Source organism: Thermoascus crustaceus (assembly GCF_041956765.1).
Source record: "Thermoascus crustaceus strain CBS 181.67 unplaced genomic scaffold VTN00scaffold_3, whole genome shotgun sequence".
NCBI classification, from domain to species: Eukaryota; Fungi; Ascomycota; class Eurotiomycetes; order Eurotiales; family Thermoascaceae; genus Thermoascus; species Thermoascus crustaceus.
In genome coordinates, this window is record NW_027192529.1 from 2,947,037 (window position 1) to 2,972,276 (window position 25,240).

Below are 25,240 nucleotides of genomic sequence, written 5' to 3' on the forward strand. Positions count from 1 at the left end.
CATCATCCTTCTGTATCCTCTCAGCTGCCCGAGCTGTTTCCCCTAAGGGGCATCCAACCGTCGTGTCTGCTAGGAACTGCAGGATGGCCTTGGTGAGCAGGGCCGGTTTCCAAGTCTATATGGGGTGTTGATATGCTAGATTCGGACCAAATTATGGGAATTGGCCTGTCAAATAGATAAGAATGATGCTGAGCAGCTTGTCTGCCAAAACCTGGGTAAGTAAAGCTGCCTTAGACCCTTTGTGGGAGTGTAGTTTGTGTAACTTTTGAGTTATCAAGTCGGCCCAGACAGTTATCTACTTCGATTCATTCATTCCCAGTGTTTACCTTAAGCCAGCATAGCCTGTAAACCATACGTTTTCGTCTACATTAATATTTGACGGTAATTTACGCATCAGTGGATAACCGGCATTATGGACAACGGCTCAGTTGATTTATCTCTGGATTACTATGCGGATTCGTTGGTCAAGTTCCACGACGTGATTGACTACCAGGAGAACAATGACCATCGTGACAGCCTTATGAGCAATTTCCCATACGTTTACACCAAACTGTGAAGTATTTTTCGGAACCATCCGTTCAATCCTCCTTTGGTCTTGATCATGCGCATATTACATTGCTGCGCGTAACATTAGTCGACTCGCTGTTTATTGCTGGCCCAAGTTCCACCAGATGTGATGGTACCTATCAGCATCCATTTCATGTTTACCCATTTTCTCGGTATTATTGAAGATAATCATTCCGAGATGGAGTCATTTGCCGACGACCTGTTTCGTGGAAGTGAAAACCCCGTCTGGAGAATTCTGATCCGTCATTTCCCCAACCTCTTGCAGCACTATGGTTGCTTCTCTCAGCTCAATATCTTTAGAAGCACCTTGGATTATTTCCAAGGATGTTGGATTGAGACACACGGCTTTCAAGGCTTTCCAGGTTCCAACTGCTATCCTCTTTACCTTCGCCGATTGGGTGGTTTGGGGAATATTTGCGGTGCACGCCTATTCCCTAGCACATGCTTTGATGAACGAGAGACATTTCAGGAGGTGACCACGGTACTTGCCCAAATGGAGCGGATCGTCCCCCTTGTGAATGATCTGTTTTCCTTCTACAAAGAACTTCTAAGCCCAAAAGGCTCGAAACCCAAGAGACGAAAACAGCCTGGTGATGAACTATTGTCACGTAGAAGGTATATCGCTACAGCAGGCTTTCGATCGATTGGCCGACGACACCATCAACGCAGTGCGGACGATGCAGGACCTATTCGATAGAAGAACACCGGCCGTCACAGAGGCAGTCCATGAGTTCATTCGAGGATACGTGCGATGGCATATCTGTGATAATAAGCGGTACCGCATGAAGGAGCTCTACGATGCATGCGGTGAGATGAAGAGTGGGATGAAATTTCGACAGTACTGCGAAACTTCCTGACATGCAGGATGTGTCGATATCAAAGACCATTTGCTGGCGACAGCGGTGCAAGATCAAGTCAAACCGAGTTCCACCTCCAATGAGAAATCGAATCATGGCTCTCGTCAAATTGCACGAACAGACTCCAATGGTCAACGTTACAAATGGTGCTTATAGCAGTGTCATCGGCTTTGATGTTGGATATTCTACAAGCGTTATTTATTCACTGGTGGTATGGAGTCTTTGTTTAAAGCTTAGCAGTTCCTAGTGGTAGGAAAGATGTACGTCTATCCATATGAATTCAGAGCTATTGAATTTCGAAAGAGAAGGAATTACAATTTCAGGTATATGGTCTCTATTACGAAAGTGTCTGGTTTCCTGCTTTTGATATTTCCATGCTTGTGCCCTAAGAATAAGCTACTCCAACATCGTTACCTCTCAACTTACCGCTATCAATTTTCTCGTCATTAATGCATACCTCCCAAGTAATCAATAGTAGAAGGAGCATAGCCAAATTGGTTATTCAGATTTACCAGTTCTGTCGAATTCTGACCGATAAAGTAGAGGCTGTATCGCCCTTTCAACAATAGTGAAGCCCCATGATGTCTCCGTCAGCATTTCATTGCATCATCTGTTCCAGTAGAAAATGTCGCGGTTCTAAAGCATTGGCTACGAGGACGTGGAACGTGGAGTGCAGGAACAGCAGGAACATCGACCTTAAGAGGCATTATCATTGATTTGGCTCCACTAGAATGTAAATGTTCATGACATTCTGAGATATACTATTCTACCCAGTCGTTGCCGTAAGCTGGCTCATAAGCTAGGTAATGTGTAGGTTGGTTCAATGAGAATTTATGAACACAGGGAGCGTTGTGCAAAAGGCCTTTTAAGATGGCAGTCAATTTGATGTGTTTCAGGGATGTCCGTTGATTCCCGGGTGTTGTATGGGTATGGAGCAATCTGACGCTTATCAGTTCGACAACGGAGGTGCAAGCGCCGAATTTGATAAGCCCTGTAAGACGTCGAAGGATGCCCTTGGGCGTTGTCGTAGTACAGAGTCTGGAATTATAGGCATAATTATCGGAAGGGTCCTCGGTTTTGACCGAAGCAGGAAATAGTGAAATAAATGGTGCCTCCGGAGCAGAGGTATAAGCGTCGGTGGGGCTTATCTGACCCTAATATTAACATCCTACTATCATTATTATCGACTTTCTCAGCGTCTGCTTCTTATTGAAGGGGGTTAGAAGTATCTGCTGCTTACTTGATAGTACATGGCCTGCCAGTAATCTGTTTCAGCTCGGTCCCAAGCCAACGAAACGAAGGGCGGCTACTCGAGCATTCCTACAAGCCACGCGGTCCAGGCTTCCCACACCACGTTTTCGACATCACCCATCTCCCAGGAAGCGTAAATAGTTGTTTCACTTGCGTCATCTGAATATCCCCTTCGGATTCCTCGCTCGCGGCCATTTTGAAAGTTGTCCTAAAGGTTAGGCGCCACGATGGGGCCTCTTGACCATCTTCTGCATCGCGTCCATGCCTGGGAGAGACAAAAACAATCCACACAAGGTTTGTTTCAAACACATCTCTTTCTGACCCGCATCACCCATCTAGATACGCCCATTCGCCACGATTTCTCGATTTTCTTGTTATCATCACCTTTGTATTTTTACCCTGTGGAGGACCCCGAACAGCGTCATGATTTTCAGGAACAAGAACAAGCATTGCCGGGGTTTGCCGCTATCAGCACTTGCCGCTGTTATCCTCATCCACCGTCCTACTCGAGTCTGACTATGATCTTTTGCGTTGGGAGGTCCCCCTAGTCCTCTGGGCTTCTTTTCTTATCATTCCTTTTGCTTCCGTTTCCTCTTCCTGTTCCGCGGATATTTCCCTCTTCCTCTTTGTCCCTCAACGCAAGAGCAAGAGGCTGAGCTTGCTTGGTCGTCCTCTCCTTCACCAAACTATTCACTCATTTGTAATCTGATTTCTATTGTCCAATTCTTCGGTGCCCTCCTTTTGCATAGCAGATTTGGCGGGAAGTTGAACTCTTGCCGGCGAGTCTGACGGAGCTCGATTCCTTCTACATGGACCGCATCGACCGAGTCGATTGCAGCAGTCACTCGTTTCTCCAACAAAGCTTTCAATTCTCATTTTTCGTTTTGAGCAGCCTTTCTTGAAAATATTCTGTTCTTTCTTATTCAGCATCACACAAAACAGCCCGGACCAAATTTCCTTAAACTTGTTGAGGGATCTGCCTTCCGTTCTTGGAGTCGTTTCCTTCTATTTGCATACTGGCAAGTTAAAATGTTCCTCAAATATTTACTCCTTGTGGCTGTTACAGTCAATGTCACCGTGGCTCAGTCGGAGCCCAAGAGCGTCATCGCCCACTTTATTGTGAGCCATTTTCTTTCTTTTCCTTCATTGTCTGTTTGATTTTCTCTGACCAGATATAGGTTGGAAACGCGGCTGCCATGACCTTGGAGCAATGGAAATCAGAGATCAACGAGGCCAAGAAAGCGCATATTGACGGATTCGCATTGAACATTGCGACACAAGACACCTTCACTGATGCGGTTCTCCAGAGAGCATACGATGCTGCAGAGGCTGTTGGCAATTTTTCCATGTTCCTCTCTTTCGACTATCTCTCCGGTGGCCCATGGCCTGTGCCTCGAGTCATCATGACAGTCAACAAGTACAAAAACAAGTCAGCTCAGTTCTACTACAAGGGGAAGCCTTTAGTATCTACATTCGAAGGCGTCCACAACGTTTTCGACTGGCCTATCATTAAAGCTGCAACTGGTTGTTCCGTCATTCCTACCTGGACCAGCCTTGGGCCTAAGGGAGTCGCCGCCGTCCTAGAAATTATTGATGGCGCTTTTAGCTGGGATGCATGGCCAGTAGGCGCTCAAGACAAGAATACCGATGGTGACAAGGCATGGATGCACGCCCTTGGGAACAAACCATACATGATGCCCGTTGCACCGTGGTTCTACACAAATCTCCCTCAATGGGGCAAAAACTGGCTATGGCGAGGCGACGATCTGTGGCATGAACGCTGGCAACAGGTGATTGAGCTACAACCACCTCTGGTTCAAGTATGTCTTCTTAATTAAGACAACGGTTACCACTCGCTGACATCCAAATAGATTATTTCCTGGAACGATTATGGAGAATCACATTACATCGGGCCAATTTACAAAGAAGGAATCCCCGACGGTGCCGCCAAATACGTCCTCAACCAGACTCATGATGCGTGGAGGAGCCTTTTACCATATTATATCGATGCCTACAAATCTGGAAATATGACCACGGCCATCGATCCATCTGACATCGCCAATCTACCAGGCTCCAATTCCAGACTGGCCACTGCTCCTACCCTAGAGGACAAAATCACTTATTGGTACCGTGTCAATCCCAGTACCGCTGGTAACACTGGCGGCACAACTGGCAACAATCCTACAATGGGTCAGCCAGCATTGGATCCGGGCCTCGTATCTCAGGACAAGATTTTTGTGACGGTGCTGGTCCAGGAACCAAGCGATGTCGCTGTTCAAATTGGTGAAGCGGAGCCTACCTTCCTTCGTGCGAACACCACTGGCATCAGCCACTTCTCAGTACCATTCGGCAATCAGACAGGTCCCGTAACTATATCTATTCTTCGGGATTGTCAGGAAATCGTGACAATCACTGGTCCTGAAATCACTGATAAGTGTGCTGATGGCGAAATAAATTGGAACGCGTTCGTGGGATCGAGTGACAGACCAAAGGACACAGATTGTGACACTTGAGGCGCGTTTATTTGGGTTGAGTAGTTCCAGCCCATATGGTGCCCGATATCTGCCTGCTCCCTTCCGTATGACTTTTGTGACTTCATTTTGTCTTCATATTTCCCACCGAGGTTGGGCTTCATTTTACCCGAGATAAACCTTCGATTCGTCAGGTTAGAATGCTTATCCGGATAGAATTCTCATTGGGCATTCTCTTCTACTCCTTTGCTTGTGCTTTCCTTCTGTCGGGCAGCTCCAGCAGTCCTGGTGTGGCTCCATTGTTTTACAAAATTGGTTTTGCGATTTCTCTAGAGAAGACACTCTATTTCAGTTTATCCTTAACAAAAGTATTCCGTACTGATCAATCTAAGATAAGAAACTTCTTCATGGAAGTCACTTGACAATGGAGCAAAGGCCTGAAACTTCTCTTCTTCCACTGACACCCTTCGAAAGCAGGCACTTTCTGATTGGAGTTTTCCATGGTTATTTCTGATGCAATAGGGTACAATGATGTACCTGTTTATGAATATCAGCAAGGCCTGGAGCATTCCCAGGAAACAGAAGACAGATGCTGGGGGCCAGGTGAGAACACCTCACCTACAAGGCAACATACCATGTCTTCTTTCGCGTTCAATCACCGTCCGTAGACACTTCCACGTCACCATTTATGTGGCTATTTGGCCACTACCTCTGATTTCCAAGTATTCATGCAGCATTCCCGCGTGAGACAAGTGACATACCTGGACGTGGTTTACCATAACATGCGTTACTACACATTCTGTTCAGTAGAGATAATATGGTTCTACTGTAGAACTGCTATTCATTCTGGCGAGGTCTGGCCATTTCTGACTGCCATGGCTGTGGTAACAATGGTGCGTGTACTATAAATTTAGAATGTTGTCGGTCTGGAAACAGATCTGTTGATTCTAGGCAAGGTTGAACTCGGATTGCTGAAGAACCTGAATGCAGGAAAAGCAAACGTTTGTCTATATGTAAATCTGCTCTGGACGTTCCGCAGCGGATCAGGCCTCCAGCCAGTCGTGACCCTGGTTTGTCTGCGTGTGCGGAGAAGCTGCCGTAGATCCTATCCCGTCGACTTTATCGTCTGCTCCTCTCAATCCGAGGTTCTCCTTACCGTCGACAGTCACGTCGACGACGTCCTCTACAATAATTGCAGAAAAGCGGACCGGAGATGCCCGACGCCTGCGAAAAAGTCGGTGTCAGCCGACAACTCCTCGCGCCAAGCGAGGCTGGCTGACCTCCGATCTCTTCTCCGCAGCAACGCGCCCAGCTCCAGCTCCCGAGTACTTCTTGACCTCTCTCCATCTCTCTTTCTGATCTGATCCGAGGACATTGACACTCGCTTTCTCGCAACCATGACCAAGCAACGGATTTCTAGCCTCCGCGCTTCGATTGAGACCTTGAGGCTCTCAGATGGTGACCAACTCGCCGAAGCCCGATACATTCCTGCCCCCGCACCCCAACAGCTGTCACAGCAGCCCAACGCGCAACAGCAACAACATCAACCACAATCACAGCCCAGAAATATGTCTTCACGAACCTCCTCCACGGATTCGATCGATCCTTCCAAGTACTCGCAGCCCTACTGCGATTTTATGACCTCCAACCCTACCATCTTCCACGCTGTCGACCACTTCAGCAAGCAGCTCGAGCAGCACGGCTACAAGCGCCTCTCCGAGCGTGACGTCTGGACCTCACAGCTCAAGCCCGGTGGGAAATACTACTGTACGCGCAATGGCAGCTCCCTGATTGCGTTTGCCATCGGCAAGAACTACAAGAGCGGCAATGGCATGGGCATCGTTGCCGGCCACATCGATGCCATCACCGCCAAGCTGAAGCCCGTCTCCAAGCTGCCTGTCAAGGCGGGATTCCTCCAGCTGGGTGTGGCTCCTTATGCTTCTGGCTTGAACAAGACGTGGTGGGATCGGGACCTCTCCATCGGTGGGCGTGTGCTCGTCAAGGACCCGGACACCGGCAAGGTCGAGTCGAAGCTGGTCAAGCTAGACTGGCCGATTGCGAGAGTCCCGACCCTCGCGGAGCATTTCGGAGCTCCTGCCCAGGGTCCCTTTAACAAGGAGACGCAAATGGTTCCAATCATCGGGATTGATAACTCCGATCTCTTTGGACAGTCGTCCAGCTCCACCTCCGACGACATCAAGCCGGGAACCTTTGCCTCCACGCAGCCGGAGAAGCTGGTAAAGATCATCGCTAAGCAGCTGGGAGTCACTGACTACAGCACCATCGTGAACTGGGAGCTGGAGCTGTTCGACAGCCAGCCCGCCCAGCTCGGCGGTCTGGAGAAGGACTTCATCTTCGCCGGCCGCATCGACGACAAGCTGTGCTGCTACGCCGCCCAGGAGGCACTCCTTGCCTCTCCGGACGACGCCTCGACCGGCATCGTCAAGATGGTCGGCATGTTCGACGACGAGGAAGTCGGCTCCCTGCTCCGCCAGGGAGCGCGCTCGAACTACATGAGCAGCGTGATCGAGCGCATCACCGAAGCCTTCGCCGGCCAGAACTACGGCCCCAACATCCTCTCCCAGACCGTCGCCAACAGCTTCCTCCTCTCCTCGGACGTCATCCACGCCGTCAACCCCAACTTCCTCAACGTCTACCTCGAGAACCACGCCCCCAGACTGAATGTCGGCGTCGCCATCTCCGCCGACTCCAACGCCCACATGACCACCGACAGCGTCAGCACCGCGCTCCTCCAGCGCATCGCCGAGCGCTGCGGCTCCAGGCTGCAGGTGTTCCAGATCCGGAACGACTCCCGGTCCGGAGGCACCATTGGCCCGATGACCAGCGCGCGGATCGGTATGCGGGCTGTCGATGCGGGCATTCCGCAGCTGAGCATGCACAGTATCCGTGCCATGACGGGAAGCTTGGATCCCGGTCTGGGCGTGAAGTTGTTCAAGGGGTTCTTTGACTACTTTGAGGAGGTGGATAAGGCGTTTGCGAGCTTCTAGAATTCTAGATTTCTAGAACTAGAAGAGTTGGCGTTGGTGTGAGTTGAGATAGAGAGAGGGATGAAGCAACCTTATCATCATCGTTATCATTATTATTTTTATTACTATTAGTGCACACATTACTCTGGCAGTCTGATATTAACCATGAGCAGGGACATTAGAGTTTTGTTGATCATAATTTCAATCCTTAGACCTCAGAACTGTTACTTTGCTTGCTTTGGACGCATTTGCAGTTATCCATTAGCGTTAGGATTAGGAAGGGCGTAACATTGTTCTGTTTAAAACGAATGACTTCATATTTGTTGTTTCTTTGTTCCTGTTTTCTTTTTGTCTGGCGTAACTACTGACATGCCAGTACTAACCTCCAGCAGTAGCTCCACATGCAGCCACCTCTGTCTATGAAAATTATGAAACAGATAGTCAAGTCCAAAATGAATAGACAAGAATCCAACCGGTGGATGCGGATAATCAAGGCCCAAAAGGAACAGGTCAAAACACACGAAGGGCAACATGTTCACAGGGCTCCGCCTCTTTTCTTCTTTGCTGGTGTTCATTTGATCTCGCCAGCTTTCTTCATGGGGTCGAACTGCAAGTCGCACTTACTCCTAGTCAATTTCTTGACGACCCGGACCCCGAGGAAGGCGACTCGGACCCGCTCAACTCCTTCGCCATGAACCCTACCTCCCCTTCCTTGACAAACGCCCCTCTAGCACCAGCGCCAGCGGCATATGTGGGACTCGGGACACTGGCAAACACCCTCTCCATCTCGGTACTGCGCATCCCATACTCGATGTCCTCGCCAGGCTCCCCAATTGACGATGGGGTTCCGTTCCTGTACGTCAGCGTCCGGTTCCGACCGTACGTGGCAGCACGGTTGGTTGTTCGGCTGTGTCCGCTGCCGGTGGAGAGGAAGTGCGGCAGAAAGCGGGAGATGAGAGGCCGGAGGGTGGGCAGACAGGCGCAGATGATACCAGTGTTGCATTCCACAGCGGACCAGGTGGCGGCTCCGACGTTGTCATCTATAGTGGTACATCAGTTTGCGTTCTAGAATGATTTTTCTTCATGGAAAGATTGCGGGGTGGCCTTACAGGTTGGATCCGTCGAACGGGAAATGACTTTCAGACTGACCAGACGGAAGATACTCGTCACGCAAACGCTAAGAGAAGCAGTTTCCTGTCAGTTGGTGAAATTAAAGCAAGAAAGGGCGGCTCTATGAGCAAAAGATGACAGGGTTAAGAGGGAGGAGAGTGCTCCTTACAATCCACCAACCGCAAAGATCGCCATGAGTGCTATCTTCTGCTTTTTGGGCAAGTCAAGAGACGACAACGCTGGTATCGGCATGGTCAGGATCGCGACATCAGTGATAATGTGCATGCTTGCATTGGAGAACCACAACGCCTCCATGTTCAGGCAGTAACCTGGCTCGTTCGGATACCAGAACTTGGACACAGGAATGCAATTAAAATAGGCACTTAGAACCGCCCAGGAGCCGTAAATGCCCAGAACCACGAGCATGATCCAGCATGCGATCCGCATGCGCTTTGTCGGGAAGACACGGAAGTACTGCATCAGGATTGAGGCTTTGGCGCAGATAAGCGATGTGTTGTACATTGGGATCGTGATCCAGAACGCCTGGATAGAGGGTGAGTATCCTGGTTCCCTCACGTTTCCCGTTCTTCCCCCATGAGGCATTACAAGGCACTCACTTTCAGTTGCTTCGTGAGGATCTCGGGTGGTATCTCAGCTTGATGGATGCCCATCCCATACTTTGCCTCCTCAATGTAAAATCCCATGAAGATAAATGAGAATATCTGCAGGAGTTGTCAACTCTCGACGGTCACTGATACCGCTTTCTCGACTTACCAACGCAATCATGACCATGCCGTCATTAGGTTCCAATCTCTCCATAATCCTGATTCTCGTGTAGAGGCGAGCGCTGACGAAACATGTTGCCAGCGTCGTGAAAATGACGCTGGCTGCCAACCCTTTGGCTCCCCGGGACGAAAACATTGTCCCTGGATTGCTCCGGGGGAGAAGGATATTGTCGATATTGCCCATTTTTCCTGGATTCCAATTCCTGAAAGGATTTTCTGACTCTCTAACCTTAACTCAGTGGCGATCTCCGCCAGAGAATTGATTTTCCGCCGTCGATGAGAGCCTGTCTTTACCCATGGAAGCTGAACCTGGGGGATGGCTTGAGAGGGGGGTTGCAGGGCTGAATTACAAGGACCCGGGGAAGTGGATCTCGATATAAATGTCATCTGCAAAAAATAGTATCGTCAGATCTCGAAACGAGGGATAACCCTTTTCGTCAACGAGGATGGTGATGATCTTCGCCGCACATGTATCTCAGCTTCCCGGACCGACGGAGAAAACCTGGGTAAACGAAAGACAGCCATTCAAAAAGAGTAGCAAGGGAGGGACGAGTAAACAAGCGTGGAAGCCACCTAACATGATCCGTGGGATGGTTCTGCTTGTGGCTTGCTCACATTAGCTGTCCAGAACCCGAACCTGACAGGTGGTGGCGCCAGCCATATCCCAGTCGGGGAATCCGTCACAAAGGAAACACATGGAAACGCCCGAATCTGCCAATGGAAGTAGCATAATCGAGTTCGTCCTTACGGTGTCCCTCACTTGATCGATCATAGCGGGAACACCCGCGCGGAGGAGCCTAAGGCTGCTATCGACTGACGGGAGGTTCACCATAATCCCGATTGGAGGAAGTAAGGCGTTTCAGAACAGATCTGGAACAAACTGTCAGCGTATCAGCTTGGCTGCGCGTAAATACAGGCTAAGCGCCAGTTAGATGGATTGCTGTGGCGTATATGCTCCGAAGTCTCGCAGGCGGAGCGTCTGGATTCTTTGCTCTTTGACGCACGGACGGGTCAGATCATTGCCGATCATAGAGGACATCTAAACCCTAATTGAACCAAGTGCAAAATATTGCATGCGTCCAGCACGCCACTTGCTTGATATATATCGAACTGGGCGCTTTTAAGCTCATCCCCACCGGCGTTACCGAGCAAGGGGGTCCGCCGGGCTGATTTGACTTGCTTCCTGTTGTGGGGATCTGACGAGCTCCCTCACCTGAGGAAGTGAGCTCTATGGCTGAGCTCAGGCGAGGAGTAACGCTTTGCGGGTTTTGTAACAAGCCATGTGTCCGTTACCCCGCCCTAACGTCAGATTTTTTTCCACTGCAAGAAGTGTCGAGGCCTTGATACGAACCCAGCGTCTTTGTCATCAAGACCTGGAGAGAACGATGCCTGTGGAGAGATTCACACCCTAAACAAGGACAATCCTCAACCACAGCAAAAAGACCATAGGCTCCCCATTGCTGGTGCTGTTGATGTACCACCCTTCCAGCATGGAAACTCAAAAAGGGTTGTTGTGCAAAAAATGATCCATAGATGAATTTTCTAAGTGGCAGTGCGAACGCAGGGATTTAAAAAAGGACAGAAACTCTTAAGACGCAGCTTCCTTCCCCAGCTGGCCGCGCTCGTCCAACTACTTGAACAGTCTGAAGATCAGTCACATCTATACGAGTAATGGTATCGAAAATTCCAGCACCGGAACATGCGGTTCAACTTCCGCCCGGGTACTAATCATGCAAAAAACGCATAAGTGGTGCTTTTATTTATATCGCATACGTCGATCCCTTGCGACTTGTCCAAACCTGTTCGCATGAAAATCTCACATAGCACACATGCATGGTACACTGTAAGCAAGCGGATAAACATGTCATCTCTTGTTGTTTAGCTGCAGGGGGAAAGTTACGAGGCGGATCTTGTTGTTCCTGATTCGAGACCGGAGCATAACTTGAACGACCCCCGTTTCCCGAAAAGGGCCGTTGCTGGAAGTTCGATGGACTATCACAGAACGTCAAGGTAGGGTATTTATTTATCAAATGGTTCGATTCGTAAGCTAGACTTGTGGATAATATGATGGGTACTCGGAATCGGAATCCCCTCTCAGTGTGCACTTTCGGATTGTTTGCTTGAAGCCGAACCTGTCCCCAGCTGTCCAACTGTAAGATCGAATGGAACGATGGTATGGTATGAGATCTGCATCACTTATCATCTTGCCTTCCGGAATTCAGCAGTTGGGCAGTCATTTGAGAGGAATATATATGACGAAAGCAATAGTTATCCATCTACTGTGTACCTAATATAGTAACCCGACGTGAATATTTATGCTTGTTCAACGCGTGAAAAGGTCTAGCAAGCTTTTTTTGGGACGGATACGAAATCACTTAGCAGCTGGGGTATACGGTCCTTCTTGACTTCTTGACTGACGATCTCTGTATCTAGTAGTAGAAAGCAGTAAGTAACATGGCTCCGTATGACAAGGGATGCAGATGATAACAATGAGATGTGTACTGCTAAGGACCACGAAACAGCAGAATACCTTTGTTAGAATAGTTGTCATCAGGTTCAATCATGTAACTTGCATTCTGACCAAGGGTTAAACATGTAAAGCTTCTCTCTTGGCTGTAATTGACTAAAGACGTACATTTTTGTTGGCGATCTCAAGGCTTCTCGGTATTCCGGGCTCTCCAGAAGTCTTACAAGATCAACCTTCACAGTCTCAAGTGCTGACTTGTACGTTTCCTCGTTAGAATTTTCACCCGTAGTACGATGCGTACACTCGGATTTGAGAATAAGATGGCTATGCTGAAGGAAGGACTTGGTGTTTAATATAACGTGCATAGAAGAGAGAAAGGAGGGAAAATATAAACAACAGCAAGTGGTCCGCCAGGCATCGATAATGGCAGATGTGCTCTCAGGAAGGAAAACGCATGCGCTTGAAACTTGGGTATTGATAAATTCAATCTAACACGATGGCTCTTGTGCAGAACTCTTCGTTAAGTCCCAGAGGGCAAGCGTCTTTGTTTTCTTGTTCCCGGCTGGAGCAACCCCCCCTTGATAGTTAGCGACGAGGACGCTAAGATAAGCTTAACGCACAGACCATCCACTGAAAATTCAGGCCGAGAAGAATTCGATCACGCGAAACACTTGACGGAAACGATATCGCTGGCCGCTGATACATTCGCTGCGGTCGCTTCTGTCTCCCAAATTCTGGATATTGAGAGACGATAGCCGACCACCATGTCGGAATCAACGACGGCGCCTCAGAAGCCGGTCCACACCATCGTCCTCGATGCCGGTCCCATCCTGAAGAACATCCCACCCCTCTCCACGCTGCTCGCGCAGTCCGAGGAACTCGTTACCACACCTTCCGTCATTAACGAAATCAGAGATCCCGATGCACGGGCCCGCGTGGAGACGATGTACCTTCCCTTCGTCAAGCAGCGATCTCCCACGCCGAACAGCGTCAAGATTCTGAGCGAGTTTGCGAGGAAGACCGGTGACAGGGCTGTGCTCAGCAAGGTTGATATCGAGGTATTGGCGTTGGCATACGAGATTGAATGCGAGAGAAATGGGGGCGATTGGAGGTTAAGAAGCGTTCCAGGCCAGAAAGGTCTCAACGGAAAGCCGCCTGTGAAAGTGGAGGAAAAGAAGGATGAGCCAGAGCCTTCTCAGGGTGAAGAGAAGACGGAAGGTACCGAGTTTGACAAGATCACGAAGGATTTGGAGTCGACGAAACTCGATGATGAGAAGAATGCGGGAGAAAAAGATGGAGGAGCTTCTGCGGAGGGCAATGTAGCAGCAGAAGTTGTCGCAAACGACCCAGCTGTTTCTCAAGAGACCCAGGAACCAGAAGCCCAAGAAGTCCAAGAAGCAGAGGAGGAAGAAGCAGACGATTCCGGCTCTGAAGGAGGCTGGATTACTCCCTCCAACATAAAAAAGCGGCAGGCCCGCGATGAAGCTAGCTCTGCATCCGCAACACCGGAGCCAAAAGTTATGCAGGTTGCTACAATGACAACCGATTTTGCTGTAAGTCCTCTACTATAACCTAGATCCGTTCTAAATCTTTCGACTAATCCAAATAGTGCCAAAACGTACTTCTACAGATGAATCTGAACTTGCTTTCCACGACCACCTTGCAGAGGATTAGGCATCTTAAGACCTACATAAAGCGCTGCCATGCATGCTTTTGCACCACCAAGGAGATGAACAGGCAGTTCTGCCCCCGCTGTGGCAAGGATACGCTCACTCGCGTGTCTTGCTCGACAGATGCCAACGGGCAGTTTAAGCTGCACCTGAAAAAGAATATGCAATGGAACACGAGAGGGAACCGATACAGCGTTCCAAAGCCCGTTCATGGAAACGCCAGCGGAAAGTGGAAAGGCGGTGGTGGCCAGGGAGGTTGGGGAACGAACCTCATTCTCGCGGAAGACCAGAAAGAGTACGTCAGAGCCGTGTCGGAAGAGCAGAGACGGCAGAGGAAGGAACGAGATCTCATGGACGAGGACTATCTGCCGGGTATCCTCACTGGGGAGCGCAACAGGACTGGCGGCAGGATCAGGGTAGGAGCCGGAAGGAATGTGAACTCGAGGAAACGGTAACGGTACATATTGTGGAGGGTGGACTTTTGCATCGATGGATGGGCTGGAGTTTACGGTATAAAATTCAAATTTCTTTTTGTAGATGGACATTTCCATTTTCGAATGAATTTCATGAGCTATGAGTACCCTTGACCAGTATTCCCAGGATACTCCGTAAGACGCTGAGTCCGAGGCATTATGCGATACTCCTATTAGGAGGTTGTAATCTCGCAAGAAATGACCAACATGACTTGGGTTCTTCGTGGGAAGTGTGGAATTCTTTAAAATTCTTTCGTTTGCGAGAAAACCAAGACGAATCTCGCGAATTATAGAACCAGGAAAAGCTAGAGAGAATATCCCCCGATGGCTGAAAATACCACACACATAACACCATTCGCCAAAACCATCATTCTATCAACTTTTATTTTTTTTATAGCCGCAGAAGCTTTACATCTTTCCAGCTTGTTTGTCTAAATCGACGGAAGATCGAAGTGTTAGCTTTCTAGTATTGCAACTAGACGATTGTGCAGAGGGAACCATACCAGGCTGCTGGGTCAGGAGCAGGCCGTATCTCTTCTTCAGGGTAACCCTGTGTCTATTTTATTGTTAGCCCTCGTGCGCGTACACAAAAAACTTCCAAGCACGTCGGTGGCGACGAATTTCCAGAACAAACGTACCTCGAGTACTTGTCATCGGGGGAGAATCTGGCCGGGTGAGCGGACTTGGTGACCTGGCCGTTCAGGACCTTCTTGAGGGTGCTAAATCGAAAAGAGCAATTAGCGCAAATCTCCCCAGGATTTACTTAAAGAAAGGACTCACTAGATCCGCTTCCCATTGCTGTCAAGAGTGTACTGCGACGGGGTTAGTTTCGCTCAGATGTTGCGAACGGAGGAGCGCGTGAGTTGTGGCGTACCATAAGATGCATCCTGGAGGACCATTAGCATGCAGTTATCAGGAAAGTATTGGACTTTGGTAGAAACTTACTTGAATAGAGTGCGAGGGAGACCTAAACCAAAAGAGACCTCGAATCAGAGCTCCGTGATGGCCTGGGTGCTGTGCGTTGACGTTTGGATATCAGACGATATCTTTGCTGGGCCAAACAGGCATGTGGAGGAATTTTTTCGGCGTGTCGGGTGGCTGCACGGGCTCGGCGTCGCGGGCCATCCACAACCCGGTGCTTTTTTAGCCTTTAGTCACCCTAGCGCAAGTCGTCCTCTTCCCGCTCACGAAAATGAAAAAACCTTGCTAACACTCTCTTCGAGCTTACCATGCTCCAAGAACAATCGCGATGCCCGCCGATATGACACCTCAGGGATATTCGTAGAGACTGTTGATCAACTTCTGGTTGTCATTGATATTCTCTGTCTTGAGTGCTTACAATTTCCGCGCCCGGACAGCGCACAGGAGAAGGGTTTTCTGGTGAGTTCTTTCTGCTCTGGTTTCTTCACACCCTACTCCTTCCAGTGATGACCTATCTATACCCAAGTCTAGGCAGATGGTTTCTCGCCGTCTGTCGATGATGTCATTTTTTTCAAGACTACAACGGTATCTGAGGAAGAGAACATATTCGTGTCTTTGTGTGACACTTCTTTTTTTTGCGGGGGGACCATTTTGCTAACCCTCAGGCTTTAGATAGTACTTAGTCAACATTGTCTCTAGGTGGACGATGATCTGTTGATAATGGCTTCTGAAACAGCTACAACGCCCACCGTAGCGGCATCGCCGGCCTCAGGTCCTTCGCCCAGCAAAAATGAGCCTCCACGAGAAGGGAATTCTCGGCCTCCTCGGCCCCGTCCCAAAAGACCGAACTACAAAGAGATTCACCGCTTTCCCCTTCCTCTCAATGTCCATCCGCTGCCCCCTTTGATTCCTCATAACCCCATCTCCATCATAAGTGTTATTCTCTCGTACCTCACATACTTCATCTCACCCCCTCACCAGGAAGTCTACTCTGCCTACTTCGACTCTGCCACTTCCTCTGTCCATGTCACAGATGAAAAGGCAATACGAGCTTTGTGGGAGATGGGATTCTTTGGTAAGGGAAGTTTGAGTAGAAGTGAGCCTAGCTGGCTAGAGCGCGAGAAGAAGCGGAGAGGGTTATTAGGAGTTAACACCAGTGAAGAAGTCACTGGTAAGAGGAGAGCGGAAAGGCGTGAATTGAAGCTCGAGAGAGCGAGGAAGGAAAGAGAGGCTATTGCAGAAAGGTTAAAGGCCGAGGCTGCCGCCAGGGAGGGTGCCGCTGGGCAGCCGGATGGCGTCGCTAATGTCGCGACTCCTACAACTGAGAAGTTCTCCCTTAGAAAGGCCAGGGAGGCAAAAATGGCCGAACAGAAACAGTCGCTTACACGGGATGTGCCTAATGGAGCTACCACTAGCCCTGAAAGGAGATCCCCTAACGGCATGAAGACCGTCAGGTTTTCCCCCGTCGTTGAGCAGAAGGAATTTGTCTCAGACCCTGGACTTTCTGAAAGCTTACCGGAACCAGCAATGGATGCAAAGAAGATCCAGGAAGAGGATGTGCTGAGGAATGAAGAACACCTACAGCTCTCGAATGAGGAGGCCTTCTTCCTTGTATATGGCCTTGGTGTTCTGCAGATCTATGACGATAAACGGCAGTCAATCATTCCTGCTACCCATCTTCTACCGCTCTTGCGTTGGCATTCATACTTCCCTCCAAGGGACCCTTCTACGGATCTCGAACCAGACGATCCATTCATCATTTCCTACGTGGTATATCACCACTTCCGCTCTCTCGGTTGGGTCGTGCGCTCTGGAGTAAAATTTGGAGTCGACTATCTTCTTTACAACCGGGGACCGGTATTTTCACACGCAGAATTTGCCGTGATTATCCTCCCGTCGTATGGCCACCCCTACTGGTCTGAGACACAGGAGAGGAGAGATAGGGCTGCTAAGAAGCAGGCCCGCAGCTGGTGGTGGCTGCACAGCGTAAACCGTGTGCAGGCACAAGTGAAGAAGAGTCTGGTTCTGTGCTATGTGGAAGTACCTCCGCCATCGTCATCCCCATCTTCTGACGAGGCAGAAGATGATATTGGGGCGACCTTAAAACACTACAAAGTTAGGGAGATGAGTATTAGGCGGTGGGTTCCCAACCGAAGTCGGGATTAGTGGCTTCATATGTATAGATATCATAAAGCGAAGACTTTGAGAGGTTTTCAAGAGTATGCGGCATGCAGCTACGATGTACAACTACCTATGTAATGTAGATGATTATGAATATCATGACTCACTGCTCTCATTGATACTGGTGAGACCGTCTTGCTATTGAGGTCCCAGCTTTTGCAGGCATGGAACCGAGCGCAAGACTAGCAGGGGTGACGCTTCTGGATCAAGTTCATCACAAGCATACTGCATGCGCCACTGCTCCTGTAGCCACAGCTGAGCCCTTTTGGACATTCGGCCAAGAAACGTAAAACCAGTGATGATGGCTAAGTTCTCTGTCAATTTGCGTTTGCTCCAAGTTACGAACTAAGTACTAGAACTGCGGCATGTTTTTCCACCGGTTATTGAAAACCAGATGCTTTGCTTGATAGGGGTTTAGGATGAGTACTGTGTATTATTTGAGTATTACGTACTCTGTGGAATCTCACCGCTCTTGGTAGATCGCCTGCTCATCTACTACAGTAGGCAGGTGGAAAGTTCATGAAAAGCCATGCTCAGGACCATGTCGCGCTATCCCTGTATTGGAAAAGTAATTGGCTGCCAGACACGATACACGAAGCACGTGACATGAACGCGTCTCGCGTCGTGCTGCTTAAGGATTAGGTTACGCCCCATTCCTGGATTGCACATGAGGATTTCGTGCGACAGAGGTCCAGAGGGGGATGGCATGCTGCTTGTGCTGCTTCCCCAGCATCACTGGCCCAAACAGCCATGGATTCCCAGGAGGACAGTTTTGACATTGCGAAGCTGAAGCGCTTCGCGCTGGGGTTAGCTGTAAGTACTTTCTGACTGATCCTGTGGCGCAGTGGTGGTCCCCTGTTCGCGCTAATGACATCCTTATGTATGGGTGGTTAGGAGCATGAACCATCTCAGCCGCAGTTGAATGGGGGCGGGTCTCCTGCATCTGTCTCCCTGACGAATTCTCAGAACGACTGTCAAAGACCCGAGGAGGCCTCCCGCGATGGTGTCTCGCCTGCTGGCCAGGGAGTTGCGAAGACACGATCGAAACCTGCTACTGCCAAAGCCTTCCCTCCTGCTCGACCGAACGATGCAGCCGTGAGCAGCCCGAGACAGACCCTTTCCCAACCCGGACCTATCAACACTGTTCCCGAGTCACTGTTTGGAAAGATGAGCTCCGAAGGCAGCGCAGCGGGCGACACACAGCCTATCTCGCAGTCTGTGTTCGACAGCATCATCCGCCGAAAAGCTTCCCAGGGCCGGGAGGATGCAAACCAGACGGATTTAGAGACAGGCGGAGATGGGGCGACGTTTAGGACACTGCATGAAGGCGATACTGGTCATGTAGATCTACTGGCTGGGTTTGGGGAAACACAGGCGGGTAACAACAATTTCGACCATGTTGAGGAGGATGCAACTTCCAAGATGGGAGAGTCGTCTCCGTTGCATTATCAGCCAAACCTCTTCCCAGAATCACAGCGGTTTTTGACTACCACTCCGGCGGCTGCAAAGACGCACAGCGATTCTGGGGGGTTATCTACTACGACCCCCTCTGTATCGCGGAATCCACTCGCACCGGACGTTGGTTCAAGCGGCGGTATCATGGCACTTAGTCAAGTCTTCAAAGCGACTCAGGCTCCCTCGTCCCCGTTCGCCAATGGCAATGGGCTACAGCCGGAACCGATCTCTGATCGACCATCGCCTAACATCCCTATCCAGAGTCGGCCAGTTGGGGCGTCATTATCATCTCCATTTCGAGGCCCTCCTTCATCAAGTCCGCAACGCGGTTTCATTGAGCAGCCGGCAGCCTATGTCTCGATGAAAGAATCCCAAGCCAAGCGGGATCATCTAGCAGAAGAGAGGAGGACGCGCTCTGCCGAGAATCTTCACTCTGAGGATCAGAGCGACAGCGAGTTTGAAAAAGAACCTAGCTTCGTCGAGCGTTTGAACAGGCAGAGAAGGATCGAGGAAGAGACAAGGGCACAATTAGCTAACCTGACTGCTCCTGCCAGACCGGCTTCGAGCAGGAGGGGCAAGCAAGTACCCGCGACCAAGTCTCCATTAAGCAGAAAATGGACCGGCGATTCTGCGGTACAGATAGTGGACGATGAAACACAAGAGCTGTCAGTGCCTGTTCAGAATGGAGGGACTAGCGAAGAAGAGACCGAACAGGAGGAGGATCTGGATCCACCTACATGCCGGTCTCGACAGATACGGTCTTCAACCGAGGAAGATAAGGAAAACTACAATGTTCCTCTAATACATGTTCCGGATCCAACAATCAGCGCCCATGACCGGCTCTCACAAGCTCTTGATCTTGAGAATAGTCCTTCACTCCGTCGTCCAGCCTCAAGACATGAGCCTCCCATGTTCCATCGGCATACAGGCAGCCAAAGTTACAGTATACGGTCAGATGAACCGACGATATCCTCCCAGACGATCAATGTAAGAGATTCTCAACCTTCTCCTGGCCGGAAGGGCAATGGAAATAGCGAAAGGAACACGGCAAGCAATCTGTGGGACCGGAGGGATTCGGTTGCAAACTCGCGCTACACTATTTCCCAATCACAGCCAGATCCCTCCTCCGACGTTGAGAAGGTTACCTCGTCCCCTCTGCCTAAACCCCCGATGCCATCATCTCCGCCACCGAAGGACCAACAGGCGCGATTTGGACTTCAGCAACATGATCGCGATTCGCGTAAGGACCAGTCTTCTCAAGTTAGGCACACGTCAGTTAGTTCTGACGATTCTGGCACTGAGCTACCCAACGGCAGATCGGTTAATCTCGGTTCCGAGGTGAACTATGTGACGAACACGCTTGAGAAGACTGTTGATACTGCAGGAAAACCAGCTGCAGTGCCTGAAAGTAAGAAGTCTTCTTCGATGCCGTCGCGCGTCGAAGAAACACCAATGCACAGAATCCCGGGGAACTTCGACTATACGGTCCCGGAGACGAGTATTCCAGAGACCAGTCCTAACCGTCTCCGCAATGGTGCTTCACCAGGGGCAGCCATGAACCCTGAACCGTCTGATCAGGAAGACGATGACTTGCCGCCTCTCTATCAACCAAACCGTGAAAGAATCAGTCGATTCCATATGTTCAGTGACCAAACAGGAACTTCTGACAACCCTTTGCAGAACGCCAAGATTCTTTCCAGTCCAAGCGGCAAACAACGGAGAGCACTCACCGAAATTGCCGCAGATGCCTCGCCTCGTGTTGCTGCTGGCCACATTGATGTCGATATCAATCTTCTCACTGCCGATGATCGAGTGTTCAGGTCCACGGTTGGCCTCTCTCCCGCTCCACCGAGGAAGAAGCGACGAGGGAACGATAGTCAACAAATATGTGCCTCTGACCCCGTGCTTCCTTTTACACCGACATCTCCTCGACCGAATTATCGCATCGAGGCCCAAAGTGCAGCGGCCAATGCCCTGCCTATGGAACCTGCTACCCCTGTTGCAGCAGATGCCATACAACGCAAACGATCAAAACCTTCAAGGCGAGCAGAGACCGTATGGGAAGTTGAGGCCTCACCGCAGAATAATATGACGAGTGCTGTAGCTTCCAGAAAACGCAGGCTGTCTCGTTTCGAAGGAACACGACCTTCTCAGCTAAGAAGGCCTGAAAAAGCGGTTATTGGGCAACCAGTGGTTGTCCATAATAACCAAAGTCCTCCTCAGTCAAGAAGAGCAGAGAGCCCGGACCCCATTCAGACAAGTACGCCCACGCAAGATCGCGCTGTCGAAACTAATCCTTCGACATCTGATGATGTGGTGCTAGCTCCTAACCAAGTCCTTGCATGTTTCAATGGTCACAAACGTGCATACTACCCCGCCACTTGCCTTGGGACGCAAAGCAGCACTCCGCAGCCACGTTACTTTGTCAAATTCGAGGATAGCGCTCCTGATGAAGTATCTGCGGCCTCGGTGAAGAGGCTGGAACTACGTATTGGTGATGCTGTCAAGGTAGAAATGCCAAATGTTCCAAAGGTCACGCATATTGTTCGAGGATTCGGCGACAAACTAAGTGCGGAAGAACTCTGCAAACAAGATGTCAATGGCTCAGTCCCTATGACTGACATTCATGGTTACTCCACTGTCCTTCTGGCACCAAAGCAGCGGAAGAGTCTTCCAAATGGCGGTCTGGCTGAGCCTGAACGCACGATCAAAGTCCCAATTTCCAGGATCTACCTGGACATGATTCTCTGGAATCAGTTGAAAGACCGCCAATTTTCCTACACTCCACGAACTGAGCAGTCTATTGTGGGACCTGCGACACCCACAGATCGTACTTCTATTTTAACAACTCCAAACTCTCGCCTATCTCGCAGTACCAGTTTCCGGACGGGTCTCTTTGCTGGAATGGTGTTTGCAGTTTCCTATGTGGGGAAGGAGGATGTCAAGTCTCGCGTTACGAAGTTGATTGTGGAGAATGGAGGCCGCATATTGAAAGACGGTTTTAACGAGTTATTCGAGTTCCCCTCAAGTATCCCACCTACTACGCCAAGCAAGTCACCAGCCACCAACCCAAAGATCAGCGGTGTGAACGCGTTCCGCCTAGCTCCTCATGCGGAGAATGCAGGTTTCGCATGTTTGATCGCCGACAGGCATTCCCGTCGCGCAAAATACATGCAAGCTCTGGCACTTAACATTCCCTGCCTTTCTGGACGTTGGGTTGAGGACTGTGTCCGTCATAATAGGATCTTGGATTGGGACATGTATCTTCTGCCCGCAGGAGAATCCATGTACCTCGACGGAGCGACAAAAGCGAGAGTCATGGTTCCAAACCCCGCGTCTACTGCACGGCTAGCTGACATGGTTGCTGCACGGCCGAAATTGTTGGAGGGGCAATCCGTGCTTCTCGTCATGGGTCGCGGGAAAGCGGAAGAGAAGAGGAGGGCATACATTTTTCTGACGTATGCACTGGGCGCCTCCAGAGTGGAGCGTGTGCTTGACCTCAGAGCGGCCAAAGCAGCTCTCACGGAGCAGGAAGAGGGGGGATCTTCCCCGGCCTGGGACTGGATTTACGTGGATGATCACGAAGAGGCTGCGGCTAAGGCAATGATCCTTGGAACTTCTTCTGGTTCTCGTACTCCAAGGCCGCAGTCGTCGCGTGGGAAGAAGAGGAAGAGATCCGAGCTGATGGAGTCCATCAGTGGGAATGACCTTGGTTTGAGTGAGAAGAAGGTTAGGATCGTCGGTAATGAGTTCGTCTGCCAGAGCTTGATCTTGGGCAAGCTCTTTGATGAATGAATATCATAAAGTTCCCTTTTACATTGCGGGAACATCAATTTCTTTTGTCTGCACCGAGATGCTATTTAGTGTTTGATTATCTGGGGTTGACGAAGCTGAACGATGTTATTATGCCTTGTATATTGTGTTGCTTCTTTCCTTAATTTGTGTACGTATCTGACCTGATAGCGGCAGAAACGGAAGATACCCCTCATGATCCTGAGTTCTATATCTGACGTGTATCCTATCGATGCAATGCTTGGCACAGTACTGTATACGTTCAATACCTCCTCCTAGCTAGGTTGAGCAGTAGCGCAGGCTGCTCTCTCCTTTCATCACAGGAGTACATTATAACTGCAGCCCTTATGAAACGAACTACGAAATGGCTCATATTGTCAGGTTTGCATCACTCATGCGATTCCAGAAGTATAATACAACAGGCAGAGAGAGAGAGAGAGAGAGCACTTTGATCATTGCGACATTGTCTTTCTATGATACATTTTAACACCTGAAAAGCCTCCATATAATCGCCAAACAACACAGGTTTAAAGAGCAGAAAAAGGGAAGGAAGAAGAAAAATCACCGACCGGCCTTCTTCGCGGCCTTCTTCTTGTTCTTCAAGCTCTTCATCTGGGCAGCACGCTCCGCCCTGGCCTTGCGCTTTCTCCAAGCCAGCCAACGGTTCCTGCGGTCGAACTCGGGAGCCTTGATTCCAGCCTTCTCGGCAGCCCGACCGATCTGCCAGTTCGCCTCGCGGTACATGTATCCGGGTCGCAATTGCAACTCCGTCGACGACTCGGTCGTCGTAGAAGTGGTCTCAATCTGCCGCGGCACGGCGATCATGTTCAGCCTGCGCCTCGTCGGGGCGTTCCGCGGGGTGGGCAGCTTCCCGTCCCGCTCGAAGCAGACGCCGATGTACTTCCGCTTCGGGTGCCTCTCCGGGTCGAGGTAGTACTTGACGTATCCGGCCTCGGTCGCGTAGATGGTGTGGTCCCGCCCCATGGCGCAGTTCTCGCCGGGGAACCATTTCGTGCCGCGCTGCCGGTAGATGATGTTGCCCGGGATCACGTACTGCTCGCCGGTCTTCTTCGCGCCGAGACGCTTACCGGGGGGGTCGCGGGAGGCGGCGTTCGCGGCACCCTGGGAGGCGTGGGAGGCGTGTCGGAGGTGGGAGAGAGGGAGGAATGGGAGGGAGGATGTCGTCGTCGTCCGCTGGAGGAAGGATTGCGACTGCGATGTTGAGGACAGGAGGGAAGGCGAGAACGCTCGTTCGAGCACCCGGAGGGGTGCCCGTAATATTGGCTGCAGCATTGCCAGAAAGAATTGAGCCCCCCGGACCTGGGAAAGGAGGGATTCAGGATTCCTGTGCTGCTGAAGCAGAGTCGTTTGGATGCCGAAGCGGAACTTTTCCCAGATGTCGGAGATGCGGGCTTAGCGCGGTCACGTGTCACTTGTTCTCGATACCTGGCTTTATCAAGTCGGACAGCAGATACGAGCGAGAGGAAGAAGATAGAATTCAAGAGATCAGTCCAGCGTTGCTCTTCAAAATGTTCCGCAACGTCCTAGCCTCCTTCTGGGCCCTGCTGCTCCTTGTTTCAGCGGCCCAGGCTCAGTTCCAGTTCTTCGAGCATATGTTTGGCGGCGGCGGCGGCCAGCAACAGCAGCATCAGCAAGACCAGCACAACGTCCCCAGCGACAGTGCATGGTACCAGAGAACATGGGACGGAGGTATGCCTGCGCCTTATCAATATGGATCCACTTGATCAATGAATCGCGGCTAACATGCAACAGCACACTGCAACAAATACCTCTGCCCTGGCACGCTTGCCTGCGTGCACTTCCCGCACCACTGCCCATGCCCGCATCCGGATGTTGAAGAGAAGGTCGAGCTCGGCGAAGGGAGCGCCATCTGCGTGTCGAAAGGAGGGTACAAGCCGGGCGAAGCTTCGAGGAAGATCGAGTTGGCTAGAAAGGGCGTCTTGTGATTATTCTATATTGGATATAATGCGGAGGAACACTACTGGGCTTTGTTTATCCATACGAGGATACCATGGAGTCTTGCATGTCAAGTTGTATGTCTACTAATGATTGGGTTTCGGAGTTGAGGGGAAAAAGTTGACTTTCGCTTCTAGCTATATATCATTTAACGTACTGTATTTGAACTAATGTGGAGGCCATAAAAATAAAAAAAATTCTCGGGATGCAAATTTATATACTTCGTTGCAATGTTGCGTGGTCTTCTGGTACTTTCTGCCAGTGGCCATACTTGTC

At 50.3% G+C, this 25,240-nt stretch overlaps 12 protein-coding genes across 12 annotated transcripts; 7 read left to right on the top strand and 5 right to left on the bottom strand.

Annotated features, from left to right (window-relative positions):
* Nucleotides 1-1,244: 1,244 nt before the first annotated feature.
* On the top strand, nucleotides 1,245-1,580 carry VTN00DRAFT_6252 (uncharacterized protein; the record flags this gene model as incomplete). The annotated part of the gene is made up of 2 exons (XM_069432868.1): nucleotides 1,245-1,374; nucleotides 1,432-1,580. The coding sequence occupies 2 exons, from the start codon at nucleotides 1,245-1,247 to the stop codon at nucleotides 1,578-1,580; spliced, it is 279 nt and encodes a 92-aa protein (XP_069288684.1).
* A 2,124-nt stretch (nucleotides 1,581-3,704) lies between these two features.
* VTN00DRAFT_6253 (uncharacterized protein) lies at nucleotides 3,705-5,188 on the top strand (the record flags this gene model as incomplete). Its single annotated transcript, XM_069432869.1, has 3 exons — nucleotides 3,705-3,794; nucleotides 3,854-4,495; nucleotides 4,547-5,188. The coding sequence occupies 3 exons, from the start codon at nucleotides 3,705-3,707 to the stop codon at nucleotides 5,186-5,188; spliced, it is 1,374 nt and encodes a 457-aa protein (XP_069288685.1).
* Nucleotides 5,189-6,189: 1,001 nt separating this feature from the next.
* VTN00DRAFT_6254 (uncharacterized protein) lies at nucleotides 6,190-6,521 on the bottom strand (the record flags this gene model as incomplete). Its single annotated transcript, XM_069432870.1, has 2 exons — nucleotides 6,190-6,370; nucleotides 6,427-6,521. The coding sequence occupies 2 exons, from the start codon at nucleotides 6,519-6,521 to the stop codon at nucleotides 6,190-6,192; spliced, it is 276 nt and encodes a 91-aa protein (XP_069288686.1).
* A 22-nt stretch (nucleotides 6,522-6,543) lies between these two features.
* VTN00DRAFT_6255 (uncharacterized protein) lies at nucleotides 6,544-8,154 on the top strand (the record flags this gene model as incomplete). Its single annotated transcript, XM_069432871.1, has 1 exon — nucleotides 6,544-8,154. One exon carries the CDS (start codon nucleotides 6,544-6,546, stop codon nucleotides 8,152-8,154), a length of 1,611 nt encoding a protein of 536 aa, XP_069288687.1.
* Nucleotides 8,155-8,158: 4 nt separating this feature from the next.
* On the bottom strand, nucleotides 8,159-8,708 carry VTN00DRAFT_6256 (uncharacterized protein; the record flags this gene model as incomplete). The annotated part of the gene is made up of 2 exons (XM_069432872.1): nucleotides 8,159-8,278; nucleotides 8,517-8,708. 2 exons carry the CDS (start codon nucleotides 8,706-8,708, stop codon nucleotides 8,159-8,161), a joined length of 312 nt encoding a protein of 103 aa, XP_069288688.1.
* Nucleotides 8,709-8,763: 55 nt separating this feature from the next.
* Nucleotides 8,764-10,212, bottom strand: VTN00DRAFT_6257 (uncharacterized protein; the record flags this gene model as incomplete). The annotated part of the gene is made up of 5 exons (XM_069432873.1): nucleotides 8,764-9,173; nucleotides 9,243-9,310; nucleotides 9,413-9,786; nucleotides 9,861-9,965; nucleotides 10,018-10,212. 5 exons carry the CDS (start codon nucleotides 10,210-10,212, stop codon nucleotides 8,764-8,766), a joined length of 1,152 nt encoding a protein of 383 aa, XP_069288689.1.
* A 3,047-nt stretch (nucleotides 10,213-13,259) lies between these two features.
* VTN00DRAFT_6258 (uncharacterized protein) lies at nucleotides 13,260-14,620 on the top strand (the record flags this gene model as incomplete). Its single annotated transcript, XM_069432874.1, has 2 exons — nucleotides 13,260-14,048; nucleotides 14,105-14,620. The coding sequence occupies 2 exons, from the start codon at nucleotides 13,260-13,262 to the stop codon at nucleotides 14,618-14,620; spliced, it is 1,305 nt and encodes a 434-aa protein (XP_069288690.1).
* A 426-nt stretch (nucleotides 14,621-15,046) lies between these two features.
* On the bottom strand, nucleotides 15,047-15,515 carry VTN00DRAFT_6259 (uncharacterized protein; the record flags this gene model as incomplete). Its single annotated transcript, XM_069432875.1, has 4 exons — nucleotides 15,047-15,194; nucleotides 15,277-15,357; nucleotides 15,419-15,450; nucleotides 15,513-15,515. 4 exons carry the CDS (start codon nucleotides 15,513-15,515, stop codon nucleotides 15,047-15,049), a joined length of 264 nt encoding a protein of 87 aa, XP_069288691.1.
* A 764-nt stretch (nucleotides 15,516-16,279) lies between these two features.
* Nucleotides 16,280-17,725, top strand: VTN00DRAFT_6260 (uncharacterized protein; the record flags this gene model as incomplete). Its single annotated transcript, XM_069432877.1, has 1 exon — nucleotides 16,280-17,725. The coding sequence occupies one exon, from the start codon at nucleotides 16,280-16,282 to the stop codon at nucleotides 17,723-17,725; it is 1,446 nt and encodes a 481-aa protein (XP_069288692.1).
* Nucleotides 17,726-18,490: 765 nt separating this feature from the next.
* Nucleotides 18,491-22,990, top strand: VTN00DRAFT_6261 (uncharacterized protein; the record flags this gene model as incomplete). Its single annotated transcript, XM_069432878.1, has 2 exons — nucleotides 18,491-18,553; nucleotides 18,635-22,990. The coding sequence occupies 2 exons, from the start codon at nucleotides 18,491-18,493 to the stop codon at nucleotides 22,988-22,990; spliced, it is 4,419 nt and encodes a 1,472-aa protein (XP_069288693.1).
* Nucleotides 22,991-23,548: 558 nt separating this feature from the next.
* On the bottom strand, nucleotides 23,549-24,280 carry VTN00DRAFT_6262 (mitochondrial 54S ribosomal protein bL27m; the record flags this gene model as incomplete). The annotated part of the gene is made up of 1 exon (XM_069432879.1): nucleotides 23,549-24,280. The coding sequence occupies one exon, from the start codon at nucleotides 24,278-24,280 to the stop codon at nucleotides 23,549-23,551; it is 732 nt and encodes a 243-aa protein (XP_069288694.1).
* Nucleotides 24,281-24,516: 236 nt separating this feature from the next.
* Nucleotides 24,517-24,954, top strand: VTN00DRAFT_6263 (uncharacterized protein; the record flags this gene model as incomplete). The annotated part of the gene is made up of 2 exons (XM_069432880.1): nucleotides 24,517-24,697; nucleotides 24,761-24,954. 2 exons carry the CDS (start codon nucleotides 24,517-24,519, stop codon nucleotides 24,952-24,954), a joined length of 375 nt encoding a protein of 124 aa, XP_069288695.1.
* Nucleotides 24,955-25,240: the final 286 nt, after the last annotated feature.